At 43.6% G+C, this 25,171-nt stretch overlaps 1 protein-coding gene across 4 annotated transcripts in view; it reads right to left on the bottom strand.

Annotated features, from left to right (window-relative positions):
- The window catches only part of ITGB7 (integrin subunit beta 7), a 40,862-nt gene extending 20,448 nt beyond the window's left edge, over positions 1–20,414 (bottom strand). Inside the window, exons 1-4 of one of the 4 annotated variants that reach the window (XM_088661261.1) lie at positions 20,124–20,414; positions 19,336–19,517; positions 3,022–3,109; positions 1,655–1,728 (exon numbers count right to left, since the gene is read on the bottom strand). In XM_088661261.1, the coding sequence (XP_088517387.1) occupies positions 1,655–1,728; positions 3,022–3,109; positions 19,336–19,455 (282 nt within the window). In that variant the 5' untranslated portion in view covers positions 19,456–19,517; positions 20,124–20,414. Of the gene's footprint in view, positions 1–1,654; positions 1,729–3,021; positions 3,110–5,501; positions 5,654–15,627; positions 15,647–19,335; positions 19,518–20,123 lie in introns of those variants that run through there. The other 3 variants (XM_035099652.3, XM_035099642.3, XM_035099661.3) reach the window with 3 other exon arrangements.
- Between the last annotated feature and the right edge of the window lie 4,757 nt (positions 20,415–25,171).

The following is a 25,171-nucleotide window of genomic DNA, read 5'->3' as shown; positions in this document are numbered from 1 at the left end:
TGGGCAGGATGTGGTGAGCAAGTCTTTCCCTCATGGCTTGTAGGGCACCTGGCTGGCTTTCCGGCACTGGGAGGATGAACAGTGGGTAGTGAGAGTAATAGTTATTTTCAAGGAAGTGTGGTTTTGGTGTTTGGGTTTTTTTTTGAGGAGGTGGTACTGGGTGTGGGGGCCCAGCTCTACAGGGCTAGGAGGGTGGAAAGGCACAGGGCCTTTATCATCTCAGTAAAGAGGGGGTCAGAAAGATTTCCTGAGACAAGGTGTGATCTCCACCCCCCCCCCATGAGACTCGTCATGCCTGCCATGTTAAGAGAGAGCCAGGGCTATGGGTGATGTAAGCAGAGGGATATTATTACAGTTTTATGGCATGCTGCCCTGTGGGCAGACAGGAAACGGTTGTCTTGCAGTGCTATGCTAAAATGCGTACACTGATCCTGTTAGGAAGTGATATGTTGGTCCTCATCAGCTGCATCGTGAATGTGAGCTAGGACATTCATAGAATCATAGAATCATTGGAGTTGGAAGAGACCACAAGGGCCATCCAGTCCAACCCCCTGCCAAGCATGAAACACCATCAAAGCATTCCTGACAGATGGCTGTCAAGCCTCTGCTTAAAGACCTCCAAAGAAGGAGACTCCACCACACTCCTTGGCAGCAAGTTCCACTGTCGAACAGCTCTTACTGTCAGGAAGTTCTTCCTAATGTTTAGTGGAATCTTCTTTCTTGTAGTTTGAACCCATTGCTCCGTGTCCGCTTCTCAGTTACAGAGAATATCATCGTAAGGCTTAGTGATGCTATGGGAGCCAATGAACTAAACAAACTTCTTTTCTGTCACAAACAAACAAAATTCTACCATATCTGTCCCAGAAGTAAGCTGGGAACTGTACACACACACACACAGCTCTGTACGTGCTCAGAGGCACTCTTTATATCATTATATGGGATATATTCCTTCACATCTGCTTCTATAAAGAAGGGGCTTCAAGAGCCTCAAATTTCCAGAGTGCTGCTGGTTTAGATTCTTGCTGACTCAGTACATGACCTTCTCTTGCACAGTTTAAGAGAAAGTGTGTGCGACAGAAACCACAGTGAAAGGACAAGGGGTGAGTCAGAGGCCAGGTTGGTAGCTTGCCACCTCCGGATGCTGCCACCTTCAAGGAAATGTTTCGCCTCTTTTGCCAACGGGCACAACTGCTTGGACCAGGAGAATTTTCCTGTGTAATCAGGAGTCCAAAATGTTTGCCGGCCAACCCACCAAGGCTTGCTGATCAAGCAAGGAGGAGGAGGTTGCAACACAGGAAAGTGGCAACAGGCTTCTGATGGCTCAAGCAAGCAAGTCAAGCTTGCTGCCACATATCAGGTGGTGGGGTAGTCAGAAATACCTATTTCCCCCCACCAGCTGGCTGGAGAAAAGGGTGCCACTGGACATGCACAGAGTACCTTTGTGTCAGTATTACAGGAAAAAAAGCCACACGTTTGGGCGTTTCAAGCCCTGAGTATTCAGTCCACCCACCCAACCCTTTAAACAAATCACATTAACAGCAAATTAAGCTCTGAGGTGCCAACCCTAGGAAAAATGATACCTTGGCCCCTCAAAGGATATGCCAGAGTTAGACTGAGGAAAAAGAGAAATGACATAGGGTTCTGTGATACTCACCAGTTGCTTGCACCAAGCACAGCTGGGATGGGACCGGATGCACTCGTGACAGGAGGGATGAGGCTGGCATGAACCTGCAAAGGAAACATAGGTGGGCTAATGCCAGATATCTGCCTGCATTCTCTCTCTCTCCCACTCCCCCCTGCTGACACAGCTAACAGTCCCCAGGCAGTCTGGTTGGCCAGTCTGGCTCCATCTCCCACCTCCTCTTCCAAACCCATTGTTGGGAAGCTGCTAAACCTCATGAACACGCAGTCAGACAATCCCCAAGCAGAGGCCAATAAGGCTGAAATCCCCTCCCCCACTTATGTGCTAGTAAGCTCCACTGAATACAATGGAGCTTAATTCTGATTCTGATTATTATTTAATTTATATACCACTTTTATGCCAAAATGACTTCTAACCATACAGTTAATCCACAATTAAAATGCTCAACAACATTAGGGGGGTTAGTCACACTTACCTTTCCTCTGCTCTTTCTATCGCACTCCCCCCCCTTTCTTTCTTTTTTTTTGCTTTGGAGCTTTCCCTGCAGAAACCTGTTCTTTAAAGCTCAATCGGAGCAAACAGCAATTAGCTTAAAACTCGAATTTATGTTTGCTTCATTTGAGCAGTAAAAAAACTGCTCAGACACAGAGCTTTTAAGCATGGACCAGTGCCTGGAAAGGGTGGGCCAAATGGTAAGTGTAGTTAAGCCCTAAGACATCTCAAATTAAAATATACAATAAAACAGTCAAAAAGCATAACAATCAAAACAGTAAAAAGAAACCACAAGCTCAAATTAGGGGAACGCTTGCTTTAAAATGCCAGTTTTGCTGGAGCCTCTTGTATTTCAGCAGGGAAGGCATTGAACAACCCTGGCATCACCACTGAAAAGGCCCTGTCTCCATGTTACCACAAGCAGATCATCAGGCCATGGCAAAACCAACCAGGTTCCATTAGGTGATCGCAGGCAGTGAAGAGGAATATGGTTTTTCAGGTAACCTGGTCCAGAGTTACTTAGGGCTTTGTGTGCAAGTAGAAGAGCCTGAAAACTGGCTCGGTGGCTAACAGGCAGCCAGCACAGATCCCTCGCACTGGCATGATATCTGCCTGACAAGAAGCCCCACTCACCACTGGGGCTGCAACCAGCTGCAGACACAGGATACCCTCCAACATTTCTCCGATGAAAATAGGGGTGTCCTAAGGAAACGTGGGACGTTCTTGGATCAAATCAGAATCCAGGACGGCTTCTGAAAATCCAGAGCCGTTCCTGGAAAACAGGGACACTTGGAGGGTCTGCTGCACTGCCAGCTAAAAGGGTGAAACTCTGAAACTCTGACACTCTCCCCCTCTCCACACATGCAAAGCCCATCTCTCCACTTTACCTGTATCCGGCATCTTCTCTGCATGTACCATTGCAAGGAGTTTAAACAGAAGCCACAGTCTCACAGTCCACCCAGTGGGAAGCATAGCCTGGTAAGCAAGATTAAAAAGCAGAGTAGGGTTGTTAGGGGGACTTCCCTTCCTCCCATACAGAAAATGATAGCTGGATTACTGTATGCTATGCATGTTGTACAAGGTCCCAGAAAATGATAGCTGGATTACTGTATGCTATGCATGTTGTACAAGGTCCCAGGTTCAATCTGTAGATCTCTGGGAATCCAAAGGAACCGGGCACTACCAAGTGATATGGAAGACTTCTGCCTGGGGTCCCTGGAGAGCTGCCACCGATCACAGTAGACAATACTGGATATTTATATACATGTATCCCGCACTTCCTCCCAAAGGAGCCGAAGGCAGCTAACACATCAGTGACAAAACATCTAAAAACAATCAACGTGTTGGATGGCTGGACAGACAAATAAACTGGCCACAAGATATAAGGAAGCTTCTAAGATTCCTATGAATGTTGGTTCTACAGCTGCGTCCAACGACCCTCTCACACATGAGGCTCATAGCAGTGCCACCGTCAATACAATACACTTTTTAACACAACGGTGGAACTGTAGCCTGCATTTATAACATTGGCACATGAGGTCTGCCATGTGAGAAGCTGGACTGTGACCACAGCTCCAGGATGGCTGGGCACATTACTCTGAAACAGAGGTGTACTCAGAGGCATAACTAGGGGTTGGTGAAACCAGCCCCACCAGGGGTGCAGGCCCAGAGGGGTGTGTGTGTGTAAAAATCACCCCAGAAAACTGTCTCCAGTTATTACAGACAAGAGCTGGGACCTAGACCACCAGTAGCAAAATGTATGGAAAACTGCCCTGTTAGAAAAGTTGACCAACACACAAACTAGCATGGGAACAAGCAAAAAAAAATAAAGAACGCCTTCCGCTCAGTACGATTCCCCTTTATCCAGTGCTTTTTTTCTGTGGGGGACATAGGGGTGCGCATACCCCTAAACATTTTGTGAATCTTTGTACTTTTGTCAATTTACTGTATTTACTTTTCCTGATTTGAACTATAAAACGGTGATTTTCTTGAATAAAAATGAGACTAAACATTTTTTTTATAGAAAAAAGCACTTCCTTTATCGCCAGGCATAGGCAAACTTGGCCCTCCAGATGTTTTGGGACTACAAATCCCATCATTCCTGACCACTGGTCCTGTTAGCTAGGGATGATGGGAGTTGTAGTCCCAAAACATCTAGATGGCCGAGTTTCCCTATGCCTGCTTCATCACATACATAGCCACAAACTATCCCTGCCCCCCACCAACAGCAGACAAATCAATATGGCTAACCTGACCCCACAACCTAGCCCCACCCCTTACAAACAAGTCACACTGCAATCAACACAGCCAAGCAGGCTCAGGATCCCGCCCCCCAAAAAACCCTTACGCTAACACTTTAGGCAACAGAATGAAAGAACAATAACCCCCCAATCTCCCCTCCTTTCTTTTCCCCCAACTGCAAGACGTCTATGACCAAAGTGTCTCTCGCTAAATGAACTGTGAAAAAGACTGTATGAATTCGAAGTGGATTCAATAAAAACTATTTTAAAAACTATTTTAAAAAAAGAAAGAGCTGGGTAGGAGAGCTGAGCAGTAGGAGAAATGGCAAGAAGGTTTGAGACTAGAGGGCATGACGTGCATATGTGCATATATAAGTTGCTGTCGTGGTGAGATCAAATGTGGGAGAATCTTCCTGTGCTTCTTGCAACACGGCACAAAGACGTGCAATTTTTTTCCACCCTTCCATCTTGTGTCGCCCTCATTGCAGATGCTTCAAATACTTGGGTCGCGTAAAATGTAGTAATTTCTAATGTGGTTATTGCAGTAAAGTGGGGGTTTGGGGGGGGGCACCAATACAGCTACTTGCCAAGAGCACAAGGGATCCTAGGTAAGCCTCTGGGTATGTTGTGTCTTTTAAAATTTCTCATTATGAAACAAGATTTGGGGATCCCTTGCTCGTAAAAGCACTATCCCGGACAGGTTATGTGTGCAAACCATTCGAGCAAAATACATGCCGATAAGACACATTTGCAATCTAAATCCAATCTAAATTCTGGAAAATTCAGCAAGGTTATGAAAAACATTGGCATTTCAAAACTTAATTGCCTTCCTGAGCAACACACTGTTTACAACTTATGAGTAAAAACACACATTTCTACAGAAGACACTGTTTATGAGTAAAACCATGCTTTCAAAACAAGCAGCAATGACCTCCATCTCTCACACAGATTAGTCATTCTGTGCTGCCTGCTCAGAGATAAGTTCATGAAATCTTATTCTTTCACAATTTGACTTGGAGGTGGCAAAAGATAAAGAAACGGCAACCTGAACTATTCTAGCCGAAGCGTTCCTGGAGCATAAAGTGTTTGATTTCCACATACGTGAGCCACAAAGATCTCAAACCTACCTTGAAGCTGACTAGGCTGCCGGGCACAACTGTTGGTAGCAAAGTTCAGCAGCAACGGAGCTGTATCCTGCATGCACTCTGAGGCAGTGGAAGCAGTTCTCAGGCCGACTCCAGAATTTCAGAGGCTGTGCTTCCCCTCTAGAGGTAACCAAGGGACATCTAACCCTGCAAGATTATCTCAAGACAACCCCTCCCTTCCTGTGAAGAAAGGGCAAGCCCAACAGTTGCAGCTAGCTTGTTTCTGCCTCAACTACAACAATATATTGGGGGAAATAATCAGCTACCTGCACTTTCAGAGAGGGTGCACAGAGGCAGCGTACTAATCTATCTCATGTACACCCCTGTGTGACTCCACCTTCTGGAACTCAAGTGAATCACCTTGATTCCAAGAACTGACCAGCCCCAGACCTGCTGAGTTTCAGCAAAGTGCCTTTGGACCAGAACTCAGGAACCTGTGCTGCCCCTCCAGATATTGTTAGGACTCCATCTCCCATCATTCCTGATCATCATGGGCTGCATCAATAGGAGTATAGCATCTAGATCAAGGGAAGTAATAGTACCACTGTATTCTGCTCTGGTCAGACCTCACCTGGAGTACTGTGTCCAGTTCTGGGCACCACAGTTCAAGAAGGATACTGACAAGCTGGAACGTGTCCAGAAGAGGGCAACCAAAATGGTCAAAGGCCTGGAAAAGATGCCTTATGAGGAACGGCTTAGGGAGCTGGGTATGTTTAGCCTGGAGAAGAGAAGGTTAAGGGGTGATATGATAGCCATGTTCAAATATATAAAAGGATGTCATATAGAGGAGGGAGAAAGGTTGTTTTCTGCTGCTCCAGAGAAGCGGACACGGAGCAATGGATTCAAACTACAAGAAAGAAGATTCCACCTAAACATTAGAAAGAACTTCCTGACAGTAAGAGCTGTTCGGCAGTGGAATTTGCTACCAAGGAGTGTGGTGGAGTCTCCTTCTTTGGAGGTCTTTAAGCAGAGGCTTGACAGGCATATGTCAAGAATGCTTTGATGGTGTTTCCTGCTCGGCAGGGGGTTGGACTGGATGGCCCTTGTGGTCTCTTCCAACTCTACGATTCTATGATTCTATGATTCTATCATTCACTGTGATAGATGGAGCTGGTGGGAGTTGGAGTCAAGCAAGGCTCAGACCATGTCCTTAGATGTTCTTGAGCTGGGGAGATGGATGCTTTGGCCAAGAGCTTTTCTAACCTCCGTTGGCTGCCTGACAAAAAATCCAAGAAGAAAGTCACTTGGATGAGGAGGAAACATCATGTGGATAACGCAAAAAAAAAAAAAAAGTGAATCCACTTCACATTGTTATGTGGACGTGAGGGTATTTTGGGAAATGATGTACAGTATAATGAGATAAAAAGGTGTTTGAAGTGATAATACAAAAAAACCCCTACCCAAAAAACCTGAAGCATTTCTCTTAGGGATTATAGCAGACTTCCTCAAACTTGGCCCTCCAGATGTTTTGAGACTACAATTCCCACCATACCTGACCAGTGGTCCTGCTAGCTGGGGATCATGGGAGTTGTGGGCCAAAAAAATCTGGAGGGCCGAGTTTGAGGAAGCCTGGATTATAGGGACAGAAGTTCCAAAAAAGATGATTAAGCTTGTTTATGCATGTAACGGCAGCAGCTAGAAGTTCCCACCAAAGAAGAATGGGTAAGTAAAGGGATGGACTGTGAGGAACAGGCAAAAGTCAACAGCTAAAATAAGAGAACCTAATGATGATTGCTTTGTAGAACAATGGAAGCCCTTTTTTGGATGGCTTAAAGAACTGCTGCAGCATGATGAATTTGTGAGCAGGATTTGAACTATGAGCAACAGAAGGAATTAAAGATCATTGTATTGTTGTTATGGTATGAGAAAGAGAGAAGTTAGGGGGCAGCAAGGGGGAGAAATAAAAAGCACCATAGAAGATGGGGTGGGAAGTCAACAAAACAAAAGGAAAAATTATTGTGTATTGGAGTGTATATGTGAACTTTTTGAAAACTTAGTAAAATATAATTTTAAAAAACACACATTGCCATGGGGACACAGCCTCAGTGTCCTATTCCCACAAAAGCGGGAGGGGTTTGATTACCTATTTCCTCTCATATTCCCTCTCCTCATTTTTACAGCTAAACTACACTATTTCAGTGTAGAAAGCAGAATATATTTAAAATAATCAGTAATCACTGAGGCATTGGGGGTGGCAGGGGGCCTTGGGGAAACAGAATAACACTGGGGCGATTAAGAGGGGGTATTTAAGGGCCAATTTCTTGCTAATGCTGGAGTCGCACTTGCCAGGAAGCAACACGATGGGTCCAACTTGCAAACATGAAATAAGAAACTAAAGGTGCAGAAGCTCTTAGAAGCTGCAATACTGTTTTTCCCGACCACACCAGGCGATGGTGAATCTGTAGGTCCTTTGGATGGTGCTGGACCACAACTCCCATCATCCCTGACCATTAGCCATGATGTCTGAGGCTGATGGGAGTTGAAGTCCGAGCATATCTGGAGGATGCCTCGTCGGCTACAGCTGCCATCAACAGTGTGCAAAGAAAGGATGACAATTCTGAAGAGGCAGTTTGAAAGCAAAACAGTGTTAGGATTCCAGCATTTGAGTTTTGCTAGGAAGGAATCCAGAGAGGCACAAATGTCTTTGGAAATGGTGTGTGTATGTCAGGGAAAGCCCTGCAAATGAAGTAAACGCCCTCTTTAACCCACCCCACTTGTATTTCCCCTGTGGAATAGGAGTGGAGAAGCTTTTTCACCCTGACAGCCACAGAGTCTTCAAAGAACCACATTCCAGTGGTGGGCGGAGCCACAGGTAAAAATGGGTGGAGCAAAGAATGCAAATTTCCACCTCTGTACAGTAAGCCGGTTTCTACAAGCAGCCCTTTCTGTGTGCAAGCAAGAAACGCCATCAGAGTTCAAGGACGCATTCTAGCCAAGCAAAAACACACCCAACGAGGGTAAACCGCAGGGCTGGTGATGGGATGTGTCCGGGGGGGTGGGGGGTGGAGAGACCAATAGGCCAGATGGAGGAGACTGCATGGCCCCATTTCTCCCTCCAGGCCTGAGATTTCCACATTGTTATGTAAGCTCAGCATATCATAAGGCTCAAAGGAAGGGTGTGGTGTTTGATTCATCTAGGGTTGTGGAGGGGGAACCATTCGGCTGGCTCAGTTTTGAGAAAAGCCCAACACCACCCCGTGTATCCATATAAACAAAATCAAACAAAAAGTTGCATAAATTTCCACTGTGCTGCTCTCCTTATAAGGACTTCTTATGCCTGAGATTGACGCGTGGTTACAAGATGCACCGCAAGCGGTTCACATCTGCTGTTGCTGTGCAGCATCAGGCCCAACAAACAAAAGAACAAAAGAAAAAGACGCTCCCATGCAAGGAAGCCCAGAGTAGAATACAGTCGAGGGCTGCTTATCTCACATGCATTAAATTTGCCTTATGTCAAAGGGGCTTTGCAGGTTTTCAGCACTTCAAAAACATGCAAAATGTGTTTGGCCAGATACTGTGCTGTTCCTTGCATGAGTGAAGAAAGAGTGTGAGCTAACCACCAATCTTTTCTTCAATTTTAACACAGAAGGCTTTCATCGTGATCAACCTTCCAGCTTCTGCTAGTTCCCTCTCACGTCTCCCACTTTCTGATACTCAAATAGCATTAAATAACCCCTACGCCCACCATATAAAACAAGAGAACAAAAACAAAACGACAAAACAGCATGTACTGTATCTATAAGAAAAACAACAACAAAATGACACACACACCAAATGACATCCAAGTCTATTCAGAATTGTTCTTCCTGTCTCTGTGGTGCCTTGTAGATCTTCTGATAACTTGTACCCCCCTGTATGTAATTTACTGGCTGCTGCTCCAGGTCCCAATCGCGTTGCTGAGGTTGCTGAGAATCAGCTTGTTACTGTGCCCCGGGTTCAAGTTCCTCGATGTTGCATTCTATGTCACCTGTCCCTCCTATATAGCTGGCCATTTGACGCTGACACAGTGCAGGGATCCTACTTTAATTGCCCTTGTGGTCTGCGTCCATGCTGAGCAATCATAAATATGCACCTGGTCATTTGACTGCAATGGTTTTTAAGTTCTTTTGAGCCTCTGCCATACTATGCCTTTTGTTTTCCTTTCATACAGTCTTTCCAGAAGTGTACTGTGTTATTCCTTCAGCCTCTGATATTTGGGCAACTCTGTTCGAACACCCCTTTCAAACAGAAGCTCAGCAGGCGCTTTCCCACGTTCCAGAGGAGATGCTCCATAATTCAGCAAAGCGGGTGAAGGGCCAGTACCTGAATCCTCTTATTTCTTTACAACTTGTACTTCCATTTTTAACGAGACCATTCAACTGAGAATATTTGTGGCCTGATGTGATCTGAAGAAATCCCATAAACTTTGGAAAAGTTCTGAAACTCACAACAAGCAAAACTGAGGGCCATTATCTGTCCAAACCCCCTCAGGAATGCCATGCCAAGCAAAAAATGGACTTTATTTCCCAATGCCCTGGGAAGCAGTGGTGTCCATTAGTAAAGCAACCTCTGGATATTAAGAAAAATGGTCCACAATCAAGGCATAGTGAGGATTTTTGCACATGTCAACTTTTGGTCCACGTCAAAATAGGTTATTAGATCACCAGCATGGGCTGTTTGGGCTGACAAGCTATGCATCCTTTCACAAGTGCTTCAATGTCATGATTAATTTGAGACCAGAACAAAACATCAAATAAAACATTTTTAACACTGTCTTCCCATTTAACTTCCAGTTCAGAGGCATTCGAGTCGCAGCTGATATTGCTCTCACTCCATATGCTCTTAATTTCACTTTCGCCTGCTTCCTGGGAGAAAAGCAATGACAAACCTAGACAGCATCTTAAAAAGCAGAGACATCACCTTGCCTACAAAGGTCCGTATAGTTAAAGCTATGGTTTTCCCAGTAGTGATGTATGGAAGTGAGAGCTGGACCATAAAGAAGGCTGATCGCCGAAGAATTGATGCTTTTGATTTATGGTGCTGGAGGAGACTCTTGAGAGTCCCATGGACTGCAAGAAGATCAAACCTATCCATTCTGAAGGAAATCAGCCCTGAGTGCTCACTGGAAGGACAAATCCTGAAGCTGAGGCTACAATACTTTGGCCACCTCATGAGAAGAGAAGACTCCCTGGAAAAGACCCTGATGTTGGGAAAGGAGAAGGGAACGACAGAGGACGAAATGGTTGGACAGTGTTCTTGAAGCTACAATCATGAGTCTGACCAACCTGTGGGAGGCAGTGGAAGACAGGAGTGCGTGGCGTGCTCTGGTCCATGGGGTCACGAAGAGTCTGGCATGACTAAATGACTAAAAAACGAAATTACCCCTGTAGCTTGGCTTCCTTTGTAGCATTGCTATGCTTTTAGGAATCACATTTGTTTGTGCTCCAGTGTTTTGTTTAAAGTTCACTTCGCTGCCATTTATCTCTAACTTAATATTCCAGCCCTTTGGTGATATAGATCGTCGCAGAACTCTGAAGCAGAGCTGTTTTCTTCCTGTGACACTGCACACAGGTTGCAGTTTCTTCTTGCCATTAATTTTGTTTGCAGGCTCTAGCAAAGTGGCCCACCTTCAGGCATCTGCTGCATGTTTTTCCACCGGCCCTGCACTGCTGGGGGTGCATGCACACATCCACATTCCCTGCAGACTTTGGCTTGCTGTTCCAAATAAGTCAAAACTAGGTTTTGAGTGAGGCTCACTATCACCGCCACCCTCCACCATGGCTGCTAGAAGTCACAATCCACCAACTCAACAAAACTCTTTCCTTCAAACAAATAAACTGTAATCTCTTTTGTATGTGACTTCCTGCAACTCAGCAGATTTCAATTGCTTTTTGCTAAAGTAAAGAAATTTCTAGCAATTTCCCAGGAAGTTTGCAATCCTGTTTCTTAGCCCAATCTGATCCCTTATTAGTCAGAAGTTTCATTAATTAGTATTTTCAGTGCTTTTTTATGGGGGGACGCAGGGGTATGCATATCCCTAAACATTTTATGAATCTTTGTACTTTTGTCCATTTACTGTATTAATTTTTCACTATAAAATGGTGATTTTCTTGAGTCAAAATGAGAGCACTCCTAAACTTTTTTTAAAGAAAAAATGCACTGATTATTATTATTATTTCATTATCTCCCTTCATCCAAGGATCACAGGGAGATTTACAATATGTTTACAGTCTGGCTCAGCCTTCACAGAAGGCTCTAAGGATACCGTCTCACTTTTCTTTTTATTGCATGAAGAAACCTCTCTTTCAAACATCTTGCTTTTTTGCTTTGTGTGCAAAAGTTCCTCAGACTTGTTAACCACACTATCACTTTTAGACTTTTTTTTCCTGCAGCTTGTGAAAAGGTGTTAAGAAAATCAGCAGCTTGGGTCCCTGCAAAACTCACTAACAGAGCTACCTTCCTTTTATCTGTTGTAGTCTCGGCAGCTCCACGGGCTTCTATGAGCAGGTCAAAGTCCTACTTAAATCTTCTCCAATTGTCTGAAGAACAGCTGAAGAGATCGAACACATCTAAGGCTTCTTTCTCAAGCTTTCAGGCTTCAAAATCATCCTTTAGAATCACTATCCCACTTCTGGTACCGCCTGTTGTTCCCTGTATTAGTGAAGAATGCTGGGAGCTGTCCTAGGCTAAGAACAAATGTTTTATGTAGTTTCAACTCAAAATACCTTCAATAATGATCCTGCTGTTTCCCTCATGTGCTCTGGCGACACTCCTTGTTCCTCCCAGCCCAGCTCTTTAAAGGAGCCAACTTTCACATTAGGGGCTTTCTTTATCAAACCCACAATATTTTTACTTGAAGAAATTTAGGATTGTTGGAGATATATACAGTGGTACCTTGGTTCGCAAACGGCTTGGTTCCCAAACGGCTTGGCTCCCGAACGCCGCAAACCCAGAAGTAAATGTTCTGGTTTGCAAATGTTTTTCAGAAGCAGAACGTCCGACGCAGCTGTCGCTTGAGTGCAGGAAGCTCCTGCAGCCAATCAGAAGCTGCACCTTGGTTTTCGAACAGTTTCAGGAGTCGAATGGACTCCCAGAATGGATTAAGTTTGAGAACCAAGGTACCACTTTATGCATATGGGCACAGATGCAGTTGGCAGGAACACTGCTAAGTATTTATAATATTATCAATACATGTTGATTTAATGTATATGTGTTTTAAATTGTATTTATTGCAGTTTCTGGGGACTCACTGGGAGTCTATTGAATGACAATACAATAAGCAAAGAGTCCTAAGAAGAAATGACAAAAAACTCCATGATTAAATGGAGTCAAGATTTGGGGAAGCCAATTTAAATGCAAAAATGGGGAAACTTATGGAAAAGGGATTCAAATTTTACACCAAACTATGATTTAAAGGAAAACCTATTGAAAATGCAAAATAGATGGCATTTAACACCAGCCAAATTGGCTAAAATCTACCCAGGAATTAATAATTTATGTTGGAAATGCAATACAGAAATTGGATCATACCACATATGTGGTGGAATTGTAACAAAATCAGGGTGTATTGGGAGATTATTTATAAAGAATTAAAGAAAATCTTGAAATATTCATTTAAGAAATCCCCCGAATTATTTCTTTTAGGAATGATACCAGATATCAAACCTAAGGACAGATGTTGTATAAGTTATGCTGTAGCCGCTGCGAGAGTATTCATTGCAAAAAATTGGAAGGCCACAAATGTTCCGGACAAAGAAGAATGGCAACAAAAATTATATAATTATTATAATTTGGCGATAAAATATGAAGAAACTAAAGGAATAAAATTCGAAGAATCAAGAAACAATTGGAAACCATTCACAGATTATATTAAGGATAAATTGGAGAAACCAGACCTCATATCAGATATATAAAGGTTCTATGGAGAAACAACAAAATTGATAGTATATAAAGAAATGATAGAATAAGAAGAATTAATAGAATTTAAAGAATTTAAGAAAACAAATGTAATACAAAAGTAAGGTATGTAGAGTATATAGGGGGGGAGGGAGAAGCTTAGAATAGGTTGAGAAGTCAATGGGGAAGGGAAAAGGGAGGGATGAGAGGGGGGAAGGACGGAGGGGTAACAATGTTATGGCTGTACTTTTTTATTTGACTATAATTATTGTTCATTGAAATCAATAAAGTTTATTTTAGTAAAAAGAAAAAAGAAAAAAAAGAGTCCTGTGGCATATTGAAGACTAACAGAAATATTGCGGCATATGTTTTGACAGCCAATGAATATGCTGAGTCCTCACTGGGCTGTTTCGGGATTACCTTCCTTCCCCAATTTTTTTATTGGTAGTTCTGCAAGCCTTGAAGTTTCCCCAAACATGCTGATACTTCCCTGTTTGTGACGTATCAGCACTCGTCCATGAACACAGCCAATCAGGAAATGATAAATACACACGGGCATATAGAGAAAAATAGAGAGAGAGGAAAACAATAGAAATGTGGGGTGAAAAGATCATTAAATGCAAAAAGTACAGTTTATGGAAAGCTGCATTATATACACTGAAGCCGTTAAGCACCATACATTTAAAACACACAACCTCCCCCCCAAGATCCCTGGGAACTGTGATTTAAGGGTCTTGGAAAATGTAGCTCTGTGAGAAGTAAACAACAGTTTCCCAGTATTCTTTGGAGATGCTTTTAAATGTATGGTGTGCACAGATGGTAAGATAGCTATGAAGACTGTTTCAACATGTAACAGGAAAGGAAACCTCACTGAGTCCTCAACAAATACAATCAAATTTACTGGGATCAATAAGCGAAAGAAGCAGAGGGTTTAAAATATAACGCAGAAGGATTAAAATAGTGTTGTGAGCAAGGAAGGGGATTTTCAACATTCGCATTCTGAATTTCAGGGTGGGGATATAAAAATATGCATTATTGGATAGCTCAGTTGTTGGTTAGAGCGTGGTACTGATAACACCAAGGTTTAATCCCTGTATGGGGTAGCTGCACTGCATTGGACTAGATCAGGCATCCCCAAACTGCGGCCCTCCAGATGTTTTGGCCTACAACTCCCATGATCCCTAGCTAACAGGACCAGTGGTTGGGGAAGATGGGAATTGTAGTCCAAAACATCTGGAGGGCTGAAGTTTGGGGATGCCTGGACTAGATGGTCCCTTCCAACTCTATGATTCTATGATGCAATTTAGTCCCAGAAGCATTACATAGAAGCCATAAGACATTGTTTTGAACTGTTGGAAATTTCATTTCCAGAGTGTTCAGAGGTAAGGCGCATGGAGACATCCTACAGCAAATATATATTGAATATTGAAATTGAATATTGAAATACCGGTACTCTATCGTCACTTGTACAACTTGTATACAGTGAGATTACATGAGCACCCCCACTAAGCTCTCTTCGTCTTAATTCCCCTCATTTATTGATGCATACCCACCAAACCCAAAAGTCAGTTGCCCTGTTGTTATCTTTTCATTCAGCAGCCTAACAGTCCACAAATAGATGCCCCAACTCTATTCATTATTTTCATTGCCATGATCCAACACTTTGTCGATGGGAAACTCCCCACCGGAGTAGAAATCATATATTGAACAGATGGAAAGCTCTTCAGTCTGAACAGGCTGAAAGCAAAAAGTAAGGTTACCGTAACTTCCATCATAGAGCTTCAGTATGCTTATGACAACGTAGTGTGCACACGCTCAGAGGATGACCTCCAAACCATCCTAAATATCTTTGCAGAAGCTTAAAAAAACTTGGCCTATCACTCAACATCAAAAAAAACCAAAGTGCTGCACCAACAAGTACAAAATAACCCCTCTGCAGTGCCAGAAATCCAACTCAGTGGTGTAACGTTGGAAAATGTTGATCACTTCTCCTACCTAGGCAGTTACCTTTCCACAAGGGCCAACATTGATGCCGAAATCCAGCATCGCCTGAGCTCTGCAAGTGCGGCTTTCTCCCGATTGAAGTGTAGAATGTTTGAGGACCAGGACATTCACAAGGAAACCAAAGTGCCTCCACAGTCACTTGCGGACCCATTGTTAAAATCGTGTTTATGAAAGACAATCTTACTCGGCTACGAGTGATCGCCAAAGAAGAGAAGAAGCTGTTCCTTACCCTGTTGGTGGGACTAATCATGCTTCTATATCTTCCGCTCGAGGGCAGGAGATCAAAAAATTGCCAGCCAGGGTGTGAATCATCCCTAAGAATATTCCTCATTCTCCTGAGGCAACAGTCTTCTGCGATGTCATCCAGCGGATTCACGGGACAGCCCATAATATCTTGTATTCACCACCCTCTGTAGGCACTTCCTATCTGTTGATGTCAAGCCAGCGTACCACACTGTGATGCAGTATGAAAGGACACTTTCTATTGTGGACCGGTAGAAGGAGATCATCAAATGTTGATTGACATCGTTCTTTCACAATACTCTAAGGAAATGGAGTCTCTGTTGGGCTTTCTTAACCACCTGGGTTGTATTGATTTTCCAAGTAAGGTCTTCACTGAGATAAACTCCTAGGAATTTAAAGGAAGAGACTCTCTCCACACAGCCCTCCCTGATGTACAACGGGGCTAGTTCTCCTCTTCCTCCGAAAGTCCAACACCATCTCCTTTTTCTTGCTGATATTAAGGTGAGATATATATATATATGCAGATTTATGCATAAATCTGACTGGAGTTAACTGTGGCTAGATATTTTAAAAAGTGCATGGCTTGTTGCATCTTTAATAGTTTACTTATTTATTCCATTTATATCCCATCTTTTCTCCAAGGAGCTCAAGGGGGGGGGGGTTATACAACGTTCTTCCCCCTCCTCATTCTATCTTCACAGTGACCTTGTGAGGCGGGTGAGGCTGAGAGAGCATAAGGTAAAGGGACCCCTGACCATTAGGTCCAGTCATGACCGACTCTGGGGTTGCGGCGCTCATCTCGCGTTATTGGCCGAGGGAGCTGGCGTACATAATTGGCCCACAATTATCCAGCAAGCTTCGTGGCTGAGTTGGGTGTAGGAATCCCACCCTATTTTGCACATGGGCACTCTAGATATAACCTAGAGCTGAAACTAAAGAGAATTGTATTTTCCTGTTCTTTTCCGCAAGAGTCTCTCTCGCATTCTGTGGCCATTAACAGCACTGCAAAGCTGCTCCCTGTCTTGCGTAAACAGACTAACAGCTTCCACGTGAGGAACATTCAGCTGCTGTTGGGCTTGTCGGTGTGCTGCTTGCAAAGCGCTGGCTTTCAGAATGACTCCAGAATGAACTTTCAGAAAGAGGTTGTGACTAGCTGTAAGCCTCTTTTACGATGTGACTATTTAATTCTGGTCTATGGGTCTCTTAAGAGGGTGGCCAGGTTCAAAAAGAGGACAGAGATCCTGACCCTTTAATTGCTGTGCAGAAGTGGGCAATTCAGCAAGTGTAGCCCACACCTGCTGAAACTCACCTGCCACCACACAACTATTAAAAAGTGCAGGCGCCCTCTCCTCTTTTTGCAGCTGGATACCCATAACCGCCCGTTAGGCCTCAAAAGTAAGTAACACGAGGATATTTCTGAAGAGCTGGGGATTTCTCTGAAGTTTCCACCACACCGCAATGAAGCAGTCTATTCTGCAGTTTAAAATTCAAAACTTAAAAATAGAATGGCAGTTTTGAAGTTTCCGCCGCAATAGTTGGTAAGGCTACACACCCCTCCAGGTGCATGCAGCATAGAGCATCCTCTCGCCACAGCCAGCCATGCATGCATAGAGCTGTGTTGGATCATGGTCCCAATGGGGAAAATGCAGTGTTTCTGGAAAGAACGAGCAAATCAGGGCTATGGGAGCCAGCATGGTGTAGTGGTCAAGAGCGGTAGACTCATAATCTGGGGAACCGGGTTTGCGTCTCCGCTCCTCCACATGCAGCTGCTGGGTGACCTTGGGCTAGTCACACTTCTCTGAAGTCTCTCAGCCTCACTCACCTCACAGAGTGTTTGTTGTGGGGGAGGAAGGGAAAGGAGAATGTTAGCCGCTTTGAGACTCCTTAGGGTAGTGATAAGGTGGGATATCAAATGCAAACTCTTCTTCTTCTTCTTCTTCTTCTTCTTCTTCTTCTTCTTCTTCTTCTTCTTCTTCTTCTTCTTCTTCTTCTTCTTCTTCTTCCTCTTCTTTGTCCCTAACCCTAACCTTTAAAGCACATTTGAAATGCGGTCTTTCCTTCAAATACTGTAATTCTGGAAACTGTAGCTTACCCCTCACAGATCTAAAATTCCCAACAGCCTTAACAAACTTCATTTCCCATTATTTTTTGGGGGAGAGAAAAAATGATTCAAATGTGTTTTAAAGGTATGGTGTTTTAAAGGTATGGTCCAGAACAGCGGTCCCCTTGTGCAATCAAGCTGAAGCTTCCTAAAGCTGGAGGCAGATTGGAGTAATTGCCGTTGCTTGTATTTGTGGAAATGAAGAATCAGCAGTTGGATTTTTGTTCCAGCATTCCTAGGTGTAACACAAAATCTTTCACAGCTTCTAGAAGAACTGAAAGTTGTGTACAGTACACTCCTGTGTTCCCACTGCTGGTTTTGGAGTCTACACACAAGGTTAGCCACAATCGTTATCTACCTTGTACAGGTATTTATCCTGTCATTTTCCCCACCCCCCCAATGAAGCTTTGATTCAAATTGAGAAAAATAATGACCTAGCTGTGTTTTAAGCTGGTAATGGGCACATAGCCCAAGCCTCACACTTCTTCCTAGGCACCATCTTAATTAAGACTATGAAGCATGCAGACCTCGTGGCTTCCACATAAGCCAGTTTTCTTTCTTTCTCTGCTCCCCATCCTGTTTCTTAACATCCAACTTGATATTAGAGAATTTTAAATGCTTGCTCACACTTTTGTGACAGTTTGACTAATCGGTCCTAATAAAGTAGGGGTGTCTGATCTGTGGCCCTCCAGATCTTGCGGAACTCCTATAATTCTTGACCACTGGCCGGGCTGATGGGAGATGGGAGTCTAACATCTAGAGAGCACTATGTTGGCTACTCTATAAGAAAGGTGGCTGTGTCTGATGTGAATTTTGGATTCCCCATCACCATCTTACAGATTAATACAGCTGCCTTTGTTTAGATGAAAGCCATGACATTCAAATTGCAAAATGTGGAGCAATAAACACCTGATTTCATTGTGAAAAAATGATCTTCACAACACACATTCGTAAAACTACAGGAAAATATGTAGAAAAGAACTTTAGAAACAGGGTAGAGCTTACATTCCCCAAGAAACAGAAAAAAGAAAGAGCTTAAGCAGTAAGTTAATTGAGCATTGTGCAGAATTTACCAAAAATATATCAGACAATGGAAGTAATTATACTGAATATGGAGCAACACAAGAGAGAGTTTTGAATCCCAGATACTTGGATCATGTTGTGCCGCCAAAAGCAATTTGCTCAATCTTGGACTGAAAATGGAGATTTAAAGGGACGTAACTTGAGGAGCAGTTGGGAAGACAAAGTAATTGATTAAAAAAATAAAGAACTACAGTATAAGGCATTCCACACATCAAAAGTGCTATTTTGCATGTTAAACAGAAGGTGGTCTCACAGGGAGGTTTTGTCACAGATAAAACTGTCAGTTTATCTGCATACCACATTTTCCACAAGTGAGTTTGTGCTGAAAATACACTGCAAATAAACATTCTGAATAACCATAATGTATATATATTTTTTTTAAAAAAAGGATCACTGCATCGGAACACTGGAAGTTTAGCAATTAATCGGCTCATGTAAAATAGGGCAAACACCCACCAAATATGTCTTGCATGAACTTAATTCTGAATCAGCTAAGGTAGGGTAGGTTACCTTTTTTAAAAACACTCTAAAATACGAAGAGCTCTGCTGCTTTGTTCCTCCAGCATTCACAGGGGCTAACCAGATGCTTCGTGCAGGGATGCATGCAAGCAGGGCATGAAGACAACCCATCCATTGTTTGCCATCAGCATGTCTCAGAGATCTACTGCTGAAGGTGCCTAATGCTTAATTTTCTAAAAAATAAATAAATTATTTTTTAAAATCATTTTCATCAGGGTTGGCTAAACTGTGGCCCTCTAGATGCTGTGGAACTCCAACTCCCATCAGCTAGCATGCATGGTCAATAGTCATGGATTATGGGAGGTGGACTTCAGCAACACCTGGAGGGCCACGTTTTACCTAATGCTAGAAAACTTCACAAGGTTATACCATCCCGAAGACCAGAGGGAAAGGGTGTGACGCCAAAACAAAGAAGGAAAGTGGGGGGGGGGAGAGATATTTACACGCTAGGTGCCTGGATAAGCAGATATGTATTTAACCGCTCCTTACAGATAGTCCCCTCCCTGCACCCTCATTATTAGGACCTCTGTCTGCAAGATTGCCAGCTTGTTCAAGGTTGCTGCAGCTCAATACACAAACCTTAGCCGATGATCATTGCCAAGTTGGATTTCTGCAACACAAGAACAGACCAGCGCAGTTTGCAGGTTGCTAGGGTTTTTTCTGCTCATCTGGCAGCCTTACCCATTTGTCGCCGTATCCACGGTTCCAAGACCCAGTGCTTTTGTCCCTTCTCAAAACAAGCAAGCAAAAAACCTTGCAGGCAACCAAGACAAACTCACGGTTCGAGGTTGATGCATGCTGGTTTCATTCAGTCACCAAAACTGGAGCAGCAGATGCACGGTGGTTTGGAAGAACAGCCAGGTCTTCTGGGGTTCCCTGCCTTCTTGGTGCTGTTTTCCCAAGCTTGAAGGAACAGCAACAGGGCTGGCCAGAGACACTTCCTCCCGCCGCATTCAGCTCTACTGCTCGCAAGTGACAATTTGATTTGCGTGCGCCCTTTCTTTCCTTCTGAAGGCTGTTGAGAGGAAGCCTCGAAGGTCATGCAGTGGAAGAGCAGGCAGCTTGGAAGGCGGGAGGAGACCAAGAGCTGAGGCAGAGAAAGAGAAGCTGGCAAAGACAAAAACGGCTGATAAGGGAGAAAAGAGGCCCAGATTGAGGTGCGTGTCTTAAGGAGCATAGACAGCAGTGTTAGAAACTCAGATATATATAAGCTAGGCACCAAATGGTTCCTTAAACCAAAGTCGTAGTTGGCAAAAAGGAATGTCTAGTTGCCATTTTGGGGCAAGATGGCTCTAAAGAGATTTTTCAAATGATGGACTGACTGTGATTGATTCTCAGCTAAATAACTGGCTGGTTCACATGACAGCCTTGAGCTAGGTTAAGAACTTTGAGAACTTAAAGGGGGGGAAGTCACTTGATCCAGGGACATATATATATTGGCCTAACCTGACCTATTTTTCTTTCTTTCTTTTTTAAAAAAATAATTTTTATTTATTTCAATTATTAAAATCATACATACACATACACAACATTACTTTCCATTTACAAAAAAAATCCATGATAAGACATAGAGAAAAGACAAATTAGTACAAATATTTCTCATCTCATCTCTATATTAAAAATATAGGGGGGGGGAGAAAGAAAGAAGGGGGGGAATGTAAAGAAAAAATATTAAGAAAATAAGAAAAACAAAGTAAGACAAAGTAAGATAACACATAAAATAACAACAACCTTCCAATCATATCCTATGTAATTTATATGACTCCCTCTTATTATCCACAAAAGGCTCTCTGTTTTCCCTCTTTTTGACATTTTAGCCTATTTTTCTTAATGGTGACTGCTCCTGCTCAGGCTGCACAGAAAAAGCATTTTGGTTCCAGAAATTCATTCCAATTGTGCTGCTAAAAAGTAACTGATAGAATTCTACAGGACGGGGTATTAGTGTGTGAATACAGCCTAGATCCAATTATCCCCAGGGATGCACCTCCAGACGGTAGAGATGTCAGGCGCCATACTGGTGTTCAGACATCTTTACTTGGTTGCAAATGTTCGAAAAGCCTGGTGCGAAATGCACCTGGCAAATTTCAAACACTGATAGACAGGGCGGTGCTTTATGCTGGTTTTATCATTTTCCACGCTTGCTGCAAAGTGGCAGGAGAAAGGGGAGAACCTTTTTCAATAGCTGTGCCTGTAGTAATGGACCTCTCCATTCACTTTCTAGTAGGGTTGCCAGACTCAATAGAGGACAGGACTTCTGTGCCTTTAATTGCCCTGCTCTCTTTTTGAGTCTGGAAACCTTAAAGAGAAACCAGCAGACCCTTTGTTTAATTTCCACGCACAGGGTCTGCTGGTTTCTCTTTAAGGTTTCCAGACTCAAAAGAGAGCAGGGAAATTAAAGGCACAGAAGTCCTGTCCTCTATTGAGTCTGGCAACCCTACTTTCTAGTCTGTTTCTAGGCCTGTCTAGACTTTTTGCAGAATGGAGGATTGAGGACTAGAATGCAGAGGTGTCTTTCAGAATAGAAACCACAAAAAAATTCCCTCACCCACACACGAAAATCTACCTCACGACATGCAAACACACAGAGAACTCAGCACACCACAGCATTCTTCCTTTGTAGCTCACAAAAACCACAAGCTAAAATGCAGAATTGTCTGAGGGTATATACACTGAATACAACCACCGTTCACTGTGGACACAGTGTCACTGGAATTGAGATACAAGCCGCAGAAACAAGTTCTTGAGCTCCTCTGTGACACAACCTTAGAAGTGCAATTTCAGCAACTAATGCTACTGAGGCGTTTTGGAATTCAGTTTATAAAGAATACCTAGAATTGGCAGGTGAAGCAATCAGCCACCTGCCACCAGTTGGTATATCACCTATCTCTGTGAGAGAGGTTTCTCAACCACAGTGACTCTCAACACAAAGAAACAGCTTAGCTGCACAAAATATACAAGTACAGTACTTAAATAAATGCTCGTTAAATCTGCAGCTGAGGGCACAGCTGTAGCCAGGGTGGGGTCCAATGGGTGGACTGAGCTCCCTCTAACTGGGATTGTGTGTGGTTCTAAATTTGCAAGTCCAGTTAATGAATGAAAAACTGGCTTTGGAGTAGGAATATTTCTGAGTTGTTAGGTTTTTAAAAATATAATAATAATAATAATAATAATAATAAAGAGCCAGTGGCTGGTGCTTCCCCAAAATAGTTGTCCTCCCCAAAACTCTCCTGACTCACTCAGTTCCACCCACTCAAAAGCCCCCACTGGCTCAAACCACTGGCTCTTTTATATTATCCTGTGGGAAGTCCTCCTGTATAACCTGCAATGATTATAGAAACGGCAGTACGGTTGCTTACAAATGTTTAAAAATAAGGGGATGGTTTCTTTCCCCCCCAGTACCCCATACCCCCCTAAAACACACTCTTTCAGCATCCTGCTTAAGAAGCTAAATGTATGAGGTTTGGGCTGGGAAGTCCCCAAATGGAAGGCAGCAGATGGGGAAGACATTTTTTCCACCTCGGGGGCGGGGCTTTCCTCAGCCTGGGGGCTGCATTCCCTGCCCCCCCCCGCCCCCAGGCAGCTTGCCAGGGGCATAGCAGGCCAGAAGTGGGCAAGGCGTGGGTCTCTCACCTTTGTAAAGGAGTCTCTGTCCCCTCCATGCAAAAAGCCAGAGGTTTCTACACCCCTCCACCCGCATCTCCTCTTCGCAGGAAAGCAGGGAGCGTGGCCACAGTGCAAGGACACAGGCCAATCATGCAAAGGCACTCAAGGGTGGGGGGGAGGGTTGCACACACCCCTCCCTCATGGCTCCTGGGAACTGTAGTTTGCCCTAACTAGAGCTGCATTTCCTAGCACCCTTCACAAATTCCCAGGATTCTTTGAGGCAGGGGGCAGGAATTTAAAGGTGAAGCCTCAATGAGAGTATGATGTAAACCCAAGCAAGGGTGTGGCTTGGCAAGTGGGTGTGCCTCTTAGTTTTTTCTAATTCCCCTCCAAAATGTATGCCCCGTGGTAGGGGAGGCGTTTTGTGCAATTACTGCGACATGGGCAGGCTTCTCACTGACGTACCCTCAGCCCCACTCTGCATTGAAAACAATGAATTCTGAAATAACTTAATTTGGGATTTCTTGACCTGTTTGGTGTGTGTGTGTGTGTTTTAGGGGCATGTAACAGAAGGAACGCGCGTGGTGCTGTGGGTTAAACCACAGAGCCTAGGGCTTGCCGATCAGAAGGTCGGCGGTTCAAATCCCCACGATGGAGTGAGCTCTCATTGCTCGGTCCCTGTTCCTGCCAACCTAGCAGTTCAAAAGCACATCAAAGTGCAAGTAGATAAATAGGTACTGCTCCGGTGGGAAGGTACCGGTAAACGGCGTTTCCGTGCGCTGCTCTGGTTTGCCAGAAGCGGCTTAGTCATGCTGGCTACATGACTCGGAAGCTGTCTGTGGACAAACGCCGGCTCCCTCGGCCTATAGAGCAAGATGAGCGTGCAACCGCAGAGTTGTACATGACGGTCAGGGGTACCTTTACCTTTAACAGAGGTATAAAACTGAATGTTAGAGGATATAAGAAGCAACTGTTTTTTCACTTGCTAGTTACAGCGTGTCCTTTTTTTCCTTTCTTTTTTAAACCTGCCGATAACTTTTATTCATTGTGTGCTAATAATATCCCAAGTTCTTCTGATACTAGTACACATGTGGGTCATTTAGTTCAAGGAGTTTGTTATTTGGTTTTCCATTGCAGTTGATGTTCCTATAGTCTGCATCAACTCGCCCCTTAAACACAAAACTCCACAAATGTACTATGGAAAAGAAGGAAAGAACCCCGTTATCTCCCCACCTCTCCCCACAAGCTCACAATGCCTGAGAGCAATGTCTCACAACCAGTGTAACTCTCTTAACTGAAAACAGAAGTACTATTTGTACCTTTGTTATCCATGAAAATCTTTCAATAAAAACTTTTTTTTAAAAAAAAATCCTCTTTTACATGGGATGTTAAAGAATGAACCGGTTATGTCTGGGAAAAGCTTCAGGATTTAATCACAGTTGTTCATATTCAGCTCCTGTGTTCCTGCTCCATAGGCACAAAAACACACATTGTTGCTTAGATTTTTCTGTAGGTTATGAGGAAATGACAAGATTCCAAATGAATTTCCTTTTGAAGCCTCACTTTGCAGGGAAAATTAGTTTGGTGCTACAGCCCTGGCTGAGGGTAAGTCCCTCTGGTAGCATTAACTCTCAGTGAGATGAGGTTGATTCTAATAGAGTATAGCAATTTTGTAATTCATTTCTGCATCATATTTATTGGCATAACCAAAGAGAGAATCACAGGTTGAAGCACCCCTGCGAAAGTAATGAATGGGCTCCTGACACACTTCCTTTCATTCCATCCTTGCATCAGCATTTGTTTGCATATCAGAGAGATTTGCTGCATCAACCAAAACGTAAACTTCCCCTGTCCATTACTGATTTTGGCTGGTGGCTAACCACACCCCGCTTGCCGTTCATCACAACTTGCCTTCCAAGTGTCCCTATTTTCCAGGGATAGTCCTGGATTTATAGAAGCCGTCCTGGTTTCTGATTTGATCCCCGAAGATCCCACTTTCGCTTATGAATCCCTGTTTTCATCAGAGAAATGTTGAAGGGTAGGGAATTATGTGACTCCACCGAACCAAGGAGATAAGTAACTATACAACCTTTAGAAGACATCTGAAGGCAGCACTTTTTAGGGAAGTGGCTTTTAAAAAATGTTTAATGTTTTTATTGTTTTTATATACAGTGGACCCTCTGGATACGAATTAAATTCGTTCTGGGGGTCCATACTTAACCTG

The sequence above is a fragment of the Zootoca vivipara genome, chromosome 2, assembly GCF_965207765.1.
Source record: "Zootoca vivipara chromosome 2, rZooViv2.hap1.1, whole genome shotgun sequence".
NCBI classification, from domain to species: Eukaryota; Metazoa; Chordata; class Lepidosauria; order Squamata; family Lacertidae; genus Zootoca; species Zootoca vivipara.
The sequence above is the reverse complement of the archived record's forward strand: the minus strand, read 5'-3'. Positions and strand labels throughout refer to the sequence as shown.